The sequence below is a fragment of the Idiotropiscis lumnitzeri genome, chromosome 5 (genome assembly GCF_059441095.1).
Source record: "Idiotropiscis lumnitzeri isolate Australia: NSW breed Sydney's pygmy pipehorse chromosome 5, RoL_Ilum_1.0, whole genome shotgun sequence".
In the NCBI taxonomy this organism is placed as follows: domain Eukaryota; kingdom Metazoa; phylum Chordata; class Actinopteri; order Syngnathiformes; family Syngnathidae; genus Idiotropiscis; species Idiotropiscis lumnitzeri.
The window spans coordinates 10,067,934-10,086,292 of NC_142395.1; the positions used below are offsets into that span (position 1 = coordinate 10,067,934).

Here is an 18,359-nt window from a genome sequence, read left to right on the forward strand (position 1 = left end):
TGGCAGCGTGCCGCGGCTGAACGGCTAACTTCACTCATCTTTTAAAGTATGGTTAGTTGGGACGTTTATATTCCTATCACAAATTGTTGTCGACGACGTCAATGACGACATTGTGAAACAAAGTTCGGTCGCTCTTTCAGGACACTAAAAAACTACTTATGTACGCTGGCACTGTTATATACGGCACCTGTTACCAGCGATTAGCCGTGGCAACAACGTTAGCAGCTAGCAGCGTTAGCAGCAGGCCCCTCAGATTACTTTCCCAAGGCAGTTTAATGACGGCACATTTTGATGCTGACAGCCTGACACAGCTGCCAGTCCTACCGATGAGTTATTTAACAAACCAGCTTACACAAATGTGCTGTTTTAGACGTCAAAATCACTATTGCGGTTCTGATGTCACGTCGTCTCATAGACCAAAATGTATGGGAAGGGATTTGTCCAAACTACATTATAAGGAGTTATCGTTATATAATATAAAAATAACAAATACATAATAACAAAAATATGTTCATTAAGGATTTTATTAATTTATTCATTTTTCATTGATTTCACTAACTTCTATTTTGTTAAAAAAGCATGGGAACCATGAAGAGTGAAATATGTTTCCATGTTATGTTGTATTTATAGTATTGGTGTAACTTTGCATAGTGTGTAGTTTTTGGTTCCATTTAAAAAAAAAAAAAAAAAAAACATGAAACATTTACAGCAAAAACATTTGGGCTTCAATTGAAGTTACACCTTCATGTATGCTGGTACAAGTGGCAAAGTTTAATAAAAAAATATTACTGTTCTTTAATCTTATTAAATTGTACATACCTTGTAAGAATTTATGATGTAACCAAATGATTGTTATCATAAGAGCAGCTGCTTGCTGGTGCGATATGCCAAGATTTACATATGATCTGATTGGTCGACTACTGTTGACGAGCAAAATAAGCAGTTGTGGCAGCCATAGTATGAACCAGTCTGCGGCAGAAAAAAAGGTTGGGATTGCTGTCTTCTACACTGCAAACTGAAAGTTAATGATGGGTGCAGAAGAGCAACTGCTTGCTGATGCGATAAGACAAAATTTTCATATGATCCAATTAGTCGGCTCATTGCAATAAATTTTTGGCAACCCAAAACCACACTGCACATTTTGACCATGTCTTTTTTGGGGAACTGTTGTCATGTAACTACTGTAACTCAAGTACATTGTCAGTTTGAACACTCAATATATGAGACAACTAAACCAACATACAAATGACTAATGTGTTTTTGCTTCTTTCAAGGGGAGTATTTTGGTACTTTGTTCTCATTGAGGTTTTAAGGGATTTTCCCCTGTTATATTTGTTGAATATTAGAAGTCTTGTGTCAAAAACAGAGCAGCCATTCTTGTTTCAAAATGAGAAGTCTGAGAAAAAATGAGATCATGTGCCTGCCCCTTAGTTTTTACTCTCTTGCCCCAGAGCCAAAACTTCACGTCAGCTATGAAAGCGTGCCCTTTTTGATGCGCTCGTCTCATCCAGTGACTGTGCTACTACTGTCTGTTTCGAACATAATTACGTTGTCAGTTTTCACGCACAGAAACTGGCTTTTATATTTTCAAAAATAATTGGACGACAAAGTATGTGATTGTCAAGTATGTATTGATGTTTGGCACAGTAAGGCTGTGCATACAAGTTTTGTAGCCTGGAATAACACATCAGAGATAAAAGGATTTTCTTTCCCATTGTAATCCACATAGACAGCCAGGCCCTTGTGTTCATTCCCTTCCCGTTCTCTCCACTCATCTCTTTGCTTGCAGGGCCTTTCTATTTCACCCTTAAAATGGTTTCGAAAGGGGTTTATACCAGTGATAGAAATTAAAGAGAGAACACGTCTGTCCTGCGGGGCCAATGTCAAACATTCATGATGCAATGGATTCTGGATTCTGCTAGAATCTGGGCAGCTTTGCTTTATACATCATCAGGGCTGGTGGGTCTTATTAGACAGAAGTTCTTGATGCTTTATAATAGTCTTTTACCACTGCATTAAAGGCATTAGTAACTGTAGCTGGGAATCACAAAGATATTTTTCCACAGGTTGCAATAACACATGGCAGTAAAGATGAGTTATTGATAAAAACATTAATAATGTATCGCAATATTTATGTTGCTGAACAAGGGAATGTATTTGAAACTGTGTTCTTCCACAAAAATAATGGAGTAATTTGAGGGAGCAATATGTCTTTCGTTAAAAAAATTGACCCGACATATAATTAAATGGCTTTGACTAGAAGTCTTTCCACAGTGATCACTTTATGGGCACGGCACATGTTTTTTTTTTCATGAAGCCGTGCCGTCTTCAAGGCGACTGCAACAACAAAGGTCTGCCTAAATGTTCAAACCCCCTACAGAGTAAAATAGCTTCAGTGTTTATTTAGAGCAGTGGTACCCATTAAGTAGATCATGAGCTACCAGTAACATGCGAAGGCAGTGTCAGAATCACTACCAGCCTTTCCAATTTTACGCAATTTATATAGCTGCCAATCAACAGAAGTCAATGAGTTTGAAACAATGAAAAAAAAGTCGTCTCACGTCTATCATCTGTTGTGAAATTTCACTTGATTTCATAAGACAGTCAGTTGCATGCCTTACCGCCTACGTATTGTACATGTGGCCATGCTGTTATGTAAGGTAGGCCAATACATATATTGTACATATCACAAATTCTAAGTATATTTCCCAATTAACAACTAAAGTAGGTAGATCATTTGGACGTGGTCATTTAATAAGGGGAAATCAACCCCTTGATGCGCCCATTTTGCCACATGCTGTTGACTGAATATGACATCAGTTTCTCAAGGCTCAGGTAATGACCAATCAGCGCTTTGCTGTTTTTTTTAAGACGTATGAAGCTTATTGGTTGTTACCTGAGCCCCGAACAACTGTGATGTAATTTCCTGTCGACAGTGTGTAACAAAATGGCCGCCCCTGAGATGGCTAAACACGGGTGGACTTTGCTGTTTAACTCCTATTCCACCAACAAAATATCACATCACAATTTCATGTTTAGACTAGTGAAGTCTGATATGTAATGATTACCGTATTTTGGAAGCCATAAGGCGCATTTTAAAGTCCTGAAACTCGTCCAAAAAAGCCGGGGCGCCTTTTGATGCGGAGGGCCCATTATGTGGACCAAGTGCACCGCTGGGCTGACTGCGAACATTAACTGCCTGCACACTGCTTATATAGAGAGAAGGCGGGCGCGGCTAACGACAGCAGGCGGACGTGAGAGGGGAACGATGGGCGTGAACGACAACGCAAAGGCACGCCCCCAGTGCCAAGCAGGCCCCAGTGCCCCTATTTGGGCAAACGTGTCTGCTAGCTCTGTTGTTAGAGCTTTCGCAACCGGCATCACGAGGAGCCGCACACAGCAGCGACACGGGGAATCTAACAATGACGAGAGGGAACCTGGCGTGTTTGTGGGAGAACTTGCCCAGCTGTTTATTTCTGATACAGAAGACGATTTGTGGATGATGACTGATTAATAATAATGTGAGTACTTTGTTAAATAGTTCAATAAAATACAACCAAGCTCAGTTTTGCTCCTGTTGCCTTTTTTTAAACAGCTAGCCACGCTAGCCATGCTAACTTCTGTTTTCGTGTGCATGCATGTAAACTAAGGTATTGTATGGTAGGCTGGGAGGCGGAATTTTGCTGGGCCTACACTCTTATGCTATTCAGTTGATTTGGGGTGATAGTTTTAGTTTTGATCTAACACCGTGACCGCACATCGTTTGTTGATTAGTGACTTGCTCTCACCGGCATTGTGTCGGCATCCCATCTGAGGGGCTGCGCGGCAACGAGACGGCGAGGCAGACTGATAATGACTCTCGTGTTTGGTGGAGAACGTGTCCAGCTGTTTATCTTGGATACAGAAGACAAGGACTTGGTGCATTTTTGGATGAGGACAACTTCAGCACGTTGTTAAAAGCTAAAATAAAGTACCACCGAACTCCCGCTGCCATTTTAAAAACACGCTAGCACGACTGAGCAGCTAGCGCGACTGCTCAGTTGCTCGGTTCTGTTTGCGCCCAATGATACGGTGCGTTCTATCCATGTATCAAATACAGAAATAGCACCCTCAACTGGGACTGCGCCCCTTGATACGGCGCATCTTTTGGCCGTAAAAATACGGTATATCAATTAATAATAGATTATATTATTTAAAATATTATTTTTTGAATTGACTTCCCCTTTAAGATGGACAGCAGACAATATACAAATCTGTTTTTTAAGCAATACTGTGCCATGTGAGTAAATTAATAATGTAAAATGCAGTAGTATCAGTGATTTCGCCCACCTGTATTGGCGTCATTGCCTAAGTCATGACTTGACCCTATTCCTGATTACCTGTACTTGCTTAAACCTTCTGTGACCCTCAGAGAGAGAATATCATTTTTTGAAAGTTACCAAAATGAAAAATTGTTAATGCACTGGACAAACACTTAACTGAACCTTGCACTTTACACTCCGTGACAAGAAACTTTCTGTCTTTGGGATCAAGTCACTCTTTCCTGTCATACAGCATTTTGTGCTGCAAGCGCAGGTTTCTTGTCCAGGGCTGGACAGGACAGCACATTTTTTTTTTAAAAATAACAATGCTGAGTTATGATGAAATTGTCAGCAGAGCAGCCATAAAAAGCCGCCTTCGATGGCCAATCACTCTGCCAAACATTTACTGCATATTGACTTGAGGAAAGACTGAATGGAGAACAAGGCATAATAAACTCGGTTGAGCTGGATTGCATTCTCCTATCTAGAGTACAGTTATACTCTTTCAGCTGTCTCGGAGTGTTACATTAATGTTGCTATCTTATTTCTCTCCGATAAGCTCTTTACACGAGTCACTTCATATAAATCCCTCCAATGCAATGGAAGATTTCTTTTCATTGGGGATAAGAGCCACATACATTAAGTCACCCCTGTCACAGTAGAATATGTGAGTACTTGCATATTCAGTTGATATTGCATTCGTGTCTTTAATACGTTACAAAAGAAGTAAAACGTTTGTTAGAGGTGAAGAAATGTGTGCACGCCAAACCACTGTTTGTAGATGTAGTCAGTGTTAACGTTGTGTTTTGGGACAAGTAAATATCAGCGGTGTAATATACCCCGGGGGACCATGAGCATGTTTGGATTATATTTGAGTTGATCTTTTTCTTGGAACTGGCTCTATGCATTATTCTTAGTTACACTTTAATCTCCCAAATCTGCACTACTAAAAGAGCACGATCTGTCAACGAGCATTTGATAACACAAAATTGTGTCGCGTCATATTCTTGTCAAGTTGATGTATTCATTCAAATATACTTTTCGCAATGTACGAGCGATATACATTCACTCATTTATATAGGTTAAACGTTTTTTCATGAGAATGAAAATGCAACAAAATGATATGCTATGACAAGTTATCTTGAAAACAATTTCAACCATGTGTTGAGGTGATCAATAAAGTTTGTATCGCATTGAGCTTGAGGCTGGGGTGTTTAGTCCTTAGCAAAGTATTCCTACGACTCTGTACTTTCATATTCAATTAAATGTTGTTAGTGGGCCCTCGCTCTTCAATGTTGATGTTTAAATTATATTTAATTATATCCGCGAGGGTTGTGTATTCCTTGAACAGAGGGACCATTTGGTTTTAAATTAATCACTTGAGTCATATGTCAAAACTAATGAGGTATTTTCTCATTGTTAATGTTATGGCTGAATATATTACTGTTTGATTACTCTGGAGGACTTAAGAATTTGGTCCCTTAATAATAAGGTGTTTAAAGTGCCAGATCCCTTTTTCTTTTCTTTTCTGTGCTTTTTGGCATGAAATTGGTATCGTGAAGATGAAAATATTTCATTACACATGCCTACTAGACGTGAGTAGGTTTGGAACCACATCACTCACTATTAACAATCAGTACAATAGTGCAACAACATTGGCGAGATTCCATCACTTCACAATTGACACTTCTTTTGTCTGTATCAGTGGGTTTGGAAGCGACAGGACGCAATTGGGCAGACCTAATCAATGCACAATATACAACTTTTATTGTTTCCCTCCACTCTTTCACAGAATATAAGATCATTTAATGATAATTCTCCTCAAATATATCTTCATCATTTTATTGCCTTGATCTTGCACACCTTTTCCGTGAAACTTGGCCTTCACATTTAACCCATCACATTAGTGATGCATCCACTGGAGCAAGGCGCCCAAGGGAGCAGTTTAGGATTTCTTAACCACTTGGCCAAAGCTCCCCCAATAACAATTAGAAATATTAATTATCCTTCTATTGTAATCTACATCAGTCATAGTTTTGGCAAATACCGTAATCGAGCCCCAGAGACTGTCAGTGTGACTGTAAATCCAGTGGACAGGCAAAGATGGATGTATCATCAGTATTCGTGGACAGCAGCTGCAGACAGATAGGAGGAGGACTACAATGACTGCACTGACTGTTTATTTTTATCAGGGCATTAGCAGATTAGGCACTCAAACTAACAAGGTCATCAAACTCAGATGGCTGTAAGCAGCAGACCTCTGCTGAGCAGCTGGCAGCAAGAGACGAGATTTGGTACGTTACAGTGGGTTTCACTTTACCCTTGCTCCCCCGACAACACTACAGCATGACTTATTAAGGCTTTGGAGACTCTAAAGGGTGCAGAGAATAATTTGTTTTAAAATACCCTGCCAGTTGTTGCATTTATCCAATCGGGTTGTCCTGCAGCTGCGTCATCATTAAACTAGCGTCTCAGGGACATTGTTGTGCTCAACCTTCTTTTATTATCACGCCAAATTGCATCCCCATAAGTAGTTGCAAATTATTTCCAGTGCCTTTTTGGTGCATTTGATACTTGCTAATTGGGATTTATTTTCTACTTACCCTTTTGTGGCATGCTCACAGAAGGCTTATCACGTCACGCATGCTCAACTCACCCCAAGACTAACACGATCTTTGCAATTCTCAGCATGGATGCCTACATGAAGAAAAAAATAAATAAAAGGTCTGGTACTTGACCTGAGCTCTCCGTTAATGACCCTGTGAGTTTTTGCTCACTGGAATTTAATTAGCACGTGATGCAACAATTTCATGTATTTTTGGGTTTTGGTATATTTTGTTTCCTGTAATCCAGCAACATCTAAAATTCAATCAAATTTCATATCACCTACATAGCATATAGCTCAGCTGTTTTGTCAGCTCGGTCAATCACAGTGCTTGGTTAAAGTGCTACCGTATGGCGCATAACGATTTTTCATGTATTTTACATTTTATTGGTTGTATTTCTAAGATTACATGAGACGGACAAAATTGTTGCTACACCTTTTTTAAATTGTTAAAACTGCTTGGAAGATTATTATGTCGCCTCACGTCACTAATTCCTGCCCACCTCCGAGCTCCTCTCAACACAAGAGCGATCTCAAACGTGGCCATTCATAATACCATTGCTTCGTCATGATAGTCACAGAGAACTAGCTAGCAAACAAACAAGCCAAATGTAGCCACAGCTTCTCTGTTGGTAGCATGACTTGGTCCTAAAGGAGTTTTAATGTTATACAAAATGTTCCCGGTTGGAAATTTGATGTTTGAAATGTAGTATCAATTTGAAAAAGAAAAGAAAAACGCATCTTAAATTTACGAGGAGCAATTCTGTTTTTGTCATGGCTGTCTATTATTCAGTAAATGTTCTTTTCTTTTTAATTCTTCTTCTTATTATTATTATTATTATTATAGTGAATTGTGTCAGTAAGCATTGTGCATTTTTCTTTGAATAACAGAAGGGATCCAACAATTTAACCCTGTGTGTGCAACATACGGGGAAAAAGGGCTGGAGTAGCTATTGTACTGTCATAGTAAAGACAACTGCAAAATGTGAGGGAATTTTTTTTATCAATCAAGTTATTTACAGGACGAGGAAATAAATAACACTTCAAATTAATTAAAAAAAAAAAAAAAAACCTTGTCAAGATGTGATTTAAAAATGTTTGGGTGCATGCTCTTGTGTGTTTGTATGTCAATTTCACTCATATGTAATGCACCATCATACTGAAAGCAATATTTTGATTTCCTTATTCAGTTTCACGGCACTCAAAATATTAGCCACAACTTTCGGTATGATACAGTGTAGTTGTACACCAAAACAAATTTGCCCCATAATAATAATCAGACATTATTCATTAGAATTTAGCCTGATCATCTTTGGAGACCGGAATGTCTGAAACAGAACCAAAATGACCAAAGCATGGCTAGCACGTCCTTATATACCTCTAGATGTTATTCTGTTTGCATTCATTAAGGGACTTGAGGAGTATCCTTGGACTTTCTTTATTAGGTTTGAGAAGTTACTAAACACCAAAGGAAAATACTGTGTATATCTACATAAAAAATAATTGTGGAGCGTCAACATGATTATTGTTTGTTTGAAACTAATTACCTTAATCTTATCTTCTAAAATGCGCATTGGAGATCAACAGAAAAATATTTTGTGTAGTTTATTCGGAAAGAGCCACCTTGGGTGTTTATTAATGTGATCTCCCTTGAGCTTGTTAATTTCGGGTTAAAGCCGCAGCTGTTCTCATAGTAAACAATGGCGATTCATGAATGACTCATTCGCTTCATTTTGACTGTGGTCTGATCTTGCAATCTGATCCAAGACTAAATCAGTTGAACTTGTTGTGTGGAGGTGTCAATGATGACAGCCTCTCATTTTCCCTTTGCTTTCCCTTTGCTGTTAGATAACATTTAGGACTGCAGAGCCAGCTGACAAAAAAGAAATCCTTGTGGGCTCAGCTCACTTTATCTGGATTTCTTCTCTCAGCACAGCCTCCCTCCATGTTTGACGCGAGTGCATGACCTTGACAAGAATGTAGCTCATTGTTGTTTTCAACTGAACTGTGGTCAGAGTTTGATGAAGAGGAATGGGCAAAGAGGGATATCCAATAGTGCAGAGTCGAATCCAAATGTTCTGGAAATAAAATGCTCACATCTGTTATTAAAGAAACATTTTTTTTATTTTAAGTCTTTTTTAACTATTAAGAAAAACATGTTCTTAAAATGAAGATAAATTAGTAGTTTGCAGTTTGCTTCACTGGCTTTCAGTGTTTTGTTTACCAGTAAATACAGTCGAAATGGTGTTTAGGTTGTCAGCAAAGCTTCCAGCTCTTCCCACTCTAATGCACTTAAAACCCAACCCCCCTCTCTTTTATTTTACAAACAATGCCAGGCATAGCTTGAAGGCAGAAAGCTGAGCCAGGAAGAGGAAAGAATTAGGTTGGCAAGGTCATGTTGAACCAGGGCAAGTGGAAAGTTTACCAAACCACCTGCTGGCTTTTGGTCAGTCAACCATCCAACCTTTTTGCTTACCACCTCGAAGCAACGGTACAAGTGTGTTAAAAAAACATTGTGAATGCAATGCAGTGTCATGATGCAACTGACTTTCCGCAAATGATTAACTCTTGATACTTGACTGTTATTGAAGCTATTTCAAAGTTCTGCCTGAGGCAATAATAATAAACAGACTTGGTGGAAGTTTGATGAATGGACTTTAAGTGCCTTCCCATTTTCTTTGCAATGTTTGTCTCTGAATGTTACTAAGCGTCACAAAGTATGGGTGGATATTTAATATAGCTCCTGCTTGTACAAACTTGTGGAGTTTTTTTGGCCTTTTTCTCATGCTGAACTCAATGGAAAAGAGTTGTTGTTACACAACATTTGTGGTTTGGGGAATCAGAAAAATATAAAAGCGCATATTATACTAAAAATGTGTGTAAATGTCATGTCCTGTATGATGACAAAAATGAAGTCAGTCAACCATTGAAGTGAAACATTTCAGTGCTGCTGTACCGAATACTATATTCACAATATGTTTTTAATTGCATTTGTGTGCACTCTTGACAGCAACGTTACTATTTGTATACCCAGGATTTAACCGTGTTGGCAGCTAAAAGATTACTCAGGCTTCCACATGCTCTTGTTAGATAGGCTTGTCTCATAAACCAACATGACCTCCTGGCTTCTGTCACCGGCACATCATGGTCAAAACTGCCAGGTGTGAGCGTAAAACTGCCAGGTGTGAGCGTTTATGGCTCTCAGGCCTTCTAAAGTCATGCAAAATGATAGTTTACAACTTTACATAGATGAAGAGACTACAAGTGTGGCTTACTATCCGCACATACCATTGTAATAAACTTTGCTATTGGCTATATAACAGTTAATTATTTATTGCCATCCATTTTTCTGCTCTGCAAACTTGGGAGGCGGTCAAAGGGAGCTTAAACCCTTGACTGGTTGGCAGTCAATTATGACACGCTTGTAAATGGGGCATTGACTGCAGGAAAGTCTCCTATGTGAACCACACGATCCACCACAGCCACAGCTAATTATTTGTATTATAACAGATGGATTATTTATGAATCCCAGCTCACTTAAATATATTACAAACTAATCCGGTTTGAGTTTGCTGCTGTGGGCTCGCCTAGTCAGATGATTGTGTTTTGTGTGACATAAATAGCCAAAACGTTCTTGCTGTAGTCAGTCACTTTGCGTTTTCCAGGTCACTTTGACCGCATTTTAACTGAGCAGTTTGGGGAGTTCCACTTACCTTGATTTTGCTCTGTGGTCTTTAGTGCTGTGCATTTTTTTTTTTCTTCATCACTTTTACTTCTCCTCTTGCTCGTGGCTATGAGAGATGTCTCTTGGCTCATGTCTGTTCTTTTATTAGCATTTGCAAATGTCTTCACAGGGGTAGCCTTACATAATCTCTAAAAGGAGACGTCTCATAAGATAAGATTTAAGTAGCGCTCATGTTTATTGCACCAAACTTAAAGTAATTGTCAACATTGTTATACTGTACATCTGAATCAGGAACAATGTCAAAAATGGGTCTGACATGAAGCTGATGCGCATATATGTGTGTGTGCATATTTTTGGATCTAATCGGTCCTCCTTCCAGTCAGTGGTCCTTCTGCTGCTGGTTTGATTCTATCAAGGTTAGTGGAGATTGGGTGAGCTGAAGCAAGCGACATGAGGCCAACGGTGAATCATTCCTGTTTATCCAGTCACGCGTGCGCTGCTGGCGTTTTTCATTTTCTTGTCTTCACAGTGTCCTGTTTCTGCCGGGTTGTTTAATTGATAAATCTTTAATTCTGAAACAAAACCTTTTTGGGTCGTTTTCAGTGGCTGTGACTTAAAAATGTGGAGTGGCCCGTTCGGCCAAGCGTCTGAAGGTTGGTACCCCAGCAGAGTTGCATAGTGGGATCGGGAAATCCAACCACAGTGAATGTCTAGCCCTGTAAACCTTTTTGACTGTGGTGCAGTGTTCCCAAGCTTTTTGGGTCACAGACTGGTTTAGATAAGAACATACTTTTTAATGTACAGTGCAACAAATGAATAATGTAAAATAATGCAATGAAGTACTAAAAATGGACATACCAAGGGTAATGAAACCCCGTTAAATATAAGCGGCCATTTTCAAGTTATGATCCGACATACGCCGTTAACGTCATTGCTACTTGTTTATGGTCTATAGATGACACGGTTGATTATTGCTTTGGTCTTGTGACTAAACTGCAGTTTACGTGGGTTGCTCTGTGGTAAATATGCACACAGCTCGCAGCTGGTGACATAATATTGCGATTCTCATGTGCTCACCCACCCCTTCTTATATTGCCCTTTGGAAGGTAATCGACAGGGTCATGTGTTGTGGGGAGCTGATGTATATCCTCCGCTCCACCCCAAAAATGTCTAGTTTTGGACCCTGACTCTTCCATTGATCAATTGGTGTAGAAGTTCTATGCATTCACTGAATCGACGGTTTTTTCCAAACTCTGAAAAACAGTATCAGTCAGGGTTCACACTTTAAGCTCTTTTTTTTTTGTTTGTTTTGCCTTCTTTTACATGCTCCATTTAGGTTCCAAATCTGCATTTGTAAACAAGTAATAATTGTGTGTCAATACACAAATAATGTGCTTGACAGCTTATACCTCCACCTCATGTTTATGTTGGCAGTCTGCATTCATATTTGTGATGTATGTTTACCGCAGAAAAAAAAAGAGTGCAGCAAAAGTGCGTGGAAAGCACACAATTTATAGTGAGAAAGTGATGAAATAAAAATACCGGATTACAAATGGAATAACAGAACTGAAGTCAACTCTGAGTGGAAATTTTTCGCAAACCTTTGTATAGTCCTCTATACAATTAAATCATTTTTCCGTTGAGATATTTTAGAAACCCACTTCTATTTCTTTATTTATAAATATTTAAGTTTAAATGTCTTGAATTGTTGTCAACATACATTTTAATATTTTTTTGTAAGCTACTCTGTTGCTGTTGTAGGTGTTGTGTGAAGCACATTAAGTTGCCTTCTATATGAATTGCGCTAACTAAATAAAACTGCCTTGCCTGTGTAAATAAAATGGCCTCACTGTTTTCTTTCTCGCTCATGTTCATCACCAGTAAACATGCCAAGGTTCAGCAGTGATGTGTACATAACTGTCGTTGCAGAGATGATTCTCTCTGACCTCTGACAGCAGTCTTGCGTGAATATGCAACCATGACAGTAACATTCATTCATAATTGAGTACCCAACATGGGTTTTGTGTCTAACAGGGATATTAGATTTGCATGAGGGCTGATGGTAAAGACTTGACATTCGACAGTCTGCGCTGCATTTCAGTAACTGTGATATTTGGTAAGGCTGAATTGCTCAAACGTCGAGGATTATTTGTTGTTGTTTTTTTGTATTTATTTGTAAAACGTTATTAATTTTACTCCATCCTCTATGGCTCATCTCCTTGAAAATCCTGATGTTGTTTTGTCTTTTGGCAAAGTTTATATATTATAAAATATATTTTTTTATATTTTTAGTAACTATTGAATTAACATTGATTTCCACAAAAGCAGGAAAGTGCCGAAAATTGGTACTGTTGAGTACTGGAACCAAACTGAATCTGAACCGAACTGTTTCAAATGTGAAAAGCACCCATCGGTATAGCTTAAACTGGTGATTATTTTTTTCCACAAATTATGATTCAGTTCCTGAGTGTTCTGTTATATGTCAGAAATTATGGGGGGGGGGGAGTAGATAATAGCGTTCTAATGTAAAAATTGACGTTTGCAAATGTCTTGTTTTGTTTTTATCAAACACAAAGATACTCAGTCTGCTTTCAAGGACGACTAAAAATATAGATTGTTTTTTAGAATTTTACTTTTGAGAGGCTGAACTCAGATGATTTGGACAATTTTAATACATATATTTGGCCCTGAGCGATTAATCATCTATCACCATAGTTGTCGCTTGATTTTTTATGATTGATTTATTCTGTCACGTAGTGGCAGGAACTTCCCTCATAAAGCCAACGGATGGACTTTTAAATTAAGTCATAACTTGCTCATTTTCCAACCAATTTCTGTGAGGTCACCCATTTCCTGTAATTCATTGCATGACACCATATATTGTATTATTGAAGTTAGAAGGACATAATTGATTCCCATCAAGAATATTGGAATAGAGAGGTTAATTCCTTGTTTTCAAGGAATTGGGTTTCAGATCAAAAATTGAATATGAGACAAAATTCCAGAAGCCCAGTTTTTTTTTCTTGGTCTTTACATCTTAATGTGTTGAACAACTCAGTATTGAGCACCTTTTGTTTGAAGACACACACTTTTCAAGTGAGCACGGGTAATGGAACATGTGATTGATGGGTGTTTCAAGTTGCCCTGGTGTTCCCTTTTAGATTGATTGCTTAAACATTAGCTGGTGCTTGTTTCTTTCTACCTATGAAAATAGGGCTGAACGATTATGGAAAGTAAGCTAATTGCGATTTATTTCCTAACAATTCCAATTTGAGCTGCATTTTTTTCCCTCAAAGGTCCTTGTGTATTTTTCATAATTTTTTTACTACAACTAAAATTTCACATCTGTTACTCATTATAGAATACTGCGGTAAAAGCAAATTCAATTTAATTATTTTAAAAGACCGTTTAGCGATACAATTCCAGGTATAGACGTACTAAATATTTTGACGTGCTGTCTGGTAGCATCTCATCATCAAACATCTTTTTGTCTTTTGGGTCCAAACATAGGGCCAAATTCATCCTCTTTCTAGATGACCGCTTGACAACTTTGCACGCATGGGTTTTATTTGTCGTTGCTCAATCCACTATTCACTTTCTTCTCCATGTGTGTGCTCAAACTACAGAGACACACAAATCAAAGTCAAGCCATAAATCGGCAACACACATCCGACAGCCATCAGATACTTCCTCGCTTTGATATGCAACGGCAGCCAAAACATCACAAAATAGATCATCACAAAAAAAAATGTTCCCACACTCGGGAAGTATTAACCATCCGGAGTGAACGGGATCAGGTATGTTAAAAAGCTGCATGCTAACGTGGCCACATTCGCTTAGTATTCTGTGAATTCCCCTCTGAGCATTTAAACTGCAGCCTCTGCGATTACAAAATCTCACTTTCTCAAATTGTGAAGTATTGAAAATGCAATTAATTGTTCAGCTCTATATGAAAACTGAATTTGCTGTTATGAGCAGATGAAGACCAGAGAGCAAACCATTTTGAAAGTGAGATAAGTGGGAAAATCCGGGCACAACCAGTACAACCATTTGCAATGTCCTGAAACAGAAATAAACTGCAGGTGTACTAAGCAACAGACATCAGATAGGATGGCCAAGGGTATCAATAGCAGTTGATGAACATTGTACGATTTGTGAAGAAACACACAAAGATGTCAGTCAGTGATATCACTTCCGAAGTCAACAGGGCATTGATTAAGGTATCAATCTGTCGTTAGACATGTACACGTACAGGCAATGCCATGAGAAGCAAGCCAGCAAAAATAACCTGAAAGCCAGATTGGATTTTAAAGTATAGAAAACCAAGATATATATATATATATATATATATATATATATATATATATATATATATATATATATATATATATATATATATATATATATATATATATATATATATATACACATCCCTATCCTTGTGTCACTTTAGCTGTTAAATCACCACTAGTCTTCCTGTCTCGCTTTCCTCCACCCACACACTTGTCTAGCGCCAGTGCACTCCATCAGTTGCTCCCTGATGACTGTCGTTTTACTTCTCCATGTACGCCGACTGTCTCTTCATTGCTGTCACAGTGTCAGAGCAGGTGGAATCAATTCCTGACCCTCTGCACTCAGCGCCCTTACCACAACTAGCTTTTTAAGTGAGGGATTTAATGAGCGATCACTCTGTGAGATGACTGGCGGGATGGGTCACACATGCCTGTGTATCAGGGAGTATAACTGGTAGAAGGCGTATTGGACTCAACCTGCATTACAAAGGCACGCATTGCAATTTGCATGCTCTTTTCACCCTCCTATTTCTGCTATGCGAAGATATATAAAAAAAAGACATTAGGATGATATTGTCGACTTAAGTCCTTATTACTAAGAGAGATTGTCTCATGGGGGACCGACATACCACAATGTCATCCATGCACTATTTTCCCATCCACTAACTGTGGTATTCCTTGAGTATATCTCAGAATCATCTCCGTTTGTGTTTACATAATGGTTCAGAATTCTCTCATGGGTCACTGATCTCTCTCTAAACTTCCAATTTTTTTTCTTACAGATGGAATCTCCTGTCTCAACACCAGTCCCTCCCCCCCTTCATCTTTTGGCTGCAATAGGCAACAGTGAGATTGCCTCGCCATGTGAACAGATAATGGTGCGTACACGTTCAATAGCAGTCAACACATCCGATGTGGCCCTATCCACGGAACCTGAGTGTTTGGGACCCTGTGAACCTGGTACAAGTGTCAATCTCGAAGGCATTGTGTGGCAGGAAACCGAAGATGGTAAGTGCACTTTTTTTTTTTTTTAAATCATGGTGATGAATAAATTCAGTTTGGTGTGGTACGGAGTGAAGAATCAATATATTGGTTGTTTAAAAATGTTTTTTTATTTTCTGCAATTTGTGTTGGTGCGATGGTTATGTGAATCGGCAATGCTCGTGTTCAACATAATTTGGGTGAGTAGAAAATGAAACAAGCCCATATATTGAGAGATTGTGCAGCTGGGAACCGTTGAAATCCAGAGACTTGGAACAATTTTGCTTTACACGTGCAAGCCAGTCTGTTGAAAAATGAGCCTGGGATTCTCTTGTGCTATAAAACCAGTGATGTGACTGTCAAGTGTTTTTGTCTGCAAATACTGGCTTGCTCAGCTTGGTTTGGCTCAGCCATTCAGCACAGTTTTATGTTCCTGTCACAATATGGTTGCTTCAAGTTTTGTGTTAAAAGCAACCTGGCTGGCCCATGGCTGCCACTAGTGCACAGATTATAATTCAGATCACATGCTAATAACCTCAATTTGAATCGCTTACATCTTTACGATAAGAACAAAGGTATGAGGGCAGGATATGAAAAAAATCATTTGACAGCTATAAAGGGTTTTACTTCACTTGGAAGGCTTTCTACAATGTTTTGAAGTGTGTAAGTGGGAAATTTTGTTTACTCACAGAGGAGAACATTTTTGCGGTCAGACACAGATGTTGGATGAGAGGACATAGGTCGCCGCTCTTGTTTTCAGTATTTTATTAAGAGTGGGCTCACATTTGACAGCTTTAGTTCCCATCAAATGAATTTGGTTATAATTTGTTTGTGTGTGGTTTGTTTGATCAAGTGTCAACGATGAACACTTCATTCTGATCCTGGTGCGCACCGAACAATTGTTCCAAGAGAGCTGAAAGAGTTTATAAATGAACTCTAGTGCCATTTGGGTCAGTTCGGCTAAAAGGTCATCTACAGACCAAAGATGCAAACCAGTGTTAAAATGACATCAGAAGGCAAAGAAATCCTGAATAAATAATGCCAAAGTCTGGTACACTGCTGCTTGATTGCAACATATATGCGTTGACGCTTAATGATAATTTTCGCAGGTATTTGTAAGACATAAGATTCGATACGATACGACTGCGTGATATGGTCTTGAAATAAAATTCCCAATCCCCCCCAGCCCCTCACCACCCCCAAAAATGACTTTGCTGATTTTGATCAATTTTACTACGACCCTACCCCCTCCCCTTCAATAAAAGAAAAATCAAATACTGTGACATTATAATAAACCTGGAAAAAATGTAGCAGAAATATAACTGTGCCTGAGTATAATGAATAAAAGCTGCTCCTTCCAAGCAACTGAGCTCTTGTTTGTTCACCATCATGTTGTCAGTGTAAACACTGCAGTTAGCAGTCTTCGGAAGCAGCTAAGGGGGTCAAATGAAAAGGGTTGTTGCATTTGGCTTGCATGCTGCTTGTACTCTGAATTTGTCAATGGTATAGCTAAGATACATACTGCGATTTATCAATTCAAATATTTTTTCTTCGGGATAAACAAAGTATTTCATGTGTTGGACCTTCTTTTAAATGAAATAGAAATTTTTTTTATTTTTATTTTTTTTAGAAATTAGAAATCTTCAGTAAACCATTCCATGTGTGTTAGACAGTATTCTGCAGTCCACAATATATGTATAATAAATACATTTCAAAAAGATTAGCCAATTCATTTTGCTCTTAGTTAACATTTTGTTGAATGCACACCTCTCCCTCAAATGGCCGGTGAATGCCCTCACATGCAGTAAGTCATCAACAGATCATCCTGCGTAATGAAGTCCGAAGATTAGTTGTTTCCACATTTCCCACTTTAGATTTTTCTTCCAGCCCAGGGTTGTCTTGACATATCCTTTTTTTCTTCCTGCCATTCCCTCCTTGACTGTTCTTCATGCAAACTGGGAGTGAGTCAGCCAAGGGCCTGCGGCAGGGGTGGGAGTTACACAAGGCGACTTCTGTTAGTGACACAAGCATGGCTAAGAGCCAACACCAGCACTGCATGTCTTTCCTTATTCTCTGCCTCTCACAATGTGACTGCCTCCTCCTTTTCTCGACATTTCACTTCCTTTCCTCGTTTGTCCTTTGCCTGCACTCTCTTGATGCTGTTTTGGCTAAAACAGGCTGTGGGTTGGTCTGCTGAGTGGCATGGGGGAATACTTGAAGTGTTTTTAAATGTTACGGTGGAAACTATCGTAGAGGTTGGTGTTGAAAGGGGCTTGGTGGGATGGGGGTACTTGGAGAGTTAAGTGTGGAGGTGGATACCAGGTGCTAAAAGCCATCAGGGTCATTTATATACCGTATTTTCTGGACTATAAGCCGCCACTTCTTTCCCGTTGGTTTGAACCCTTTAAAATCTTGTAAATGTGCTTTAAATGTGACGCGGTGTATTTATGGACTTTGATGAGCTTCAAATCGTCAATTGAGTTACCCACAGTCTC

The 18,359-nt window shown here is 38.9% G+C and overlaps 1 protein-coding gene across 5 annotated transcripts in view; it reads left to right on the forward strand.

The window, feature by feature from the left end:
- The window catches only part of znf609b (zinc finger protein 609b), a 76,125-nt gene that overhangs the window by 31,640 nt on the left and 26,126 nt on the right, over positions 1-18,359 (forward strand). For all 5 annotated transcript variants that reach the window (XM_088296609.1, XM_088296608.1, XM_088296607.1 and 2 more), the window contains one exon: positions 15,666-15,891. In XM_088296609.1, coding sequence (XP_088152735.1) covers positions 15,666-15,891 — 226 coding nt within the window. The remainder of the gene's footprint in view (positions 1-15,665; positions 15,892-18,359) is intronic.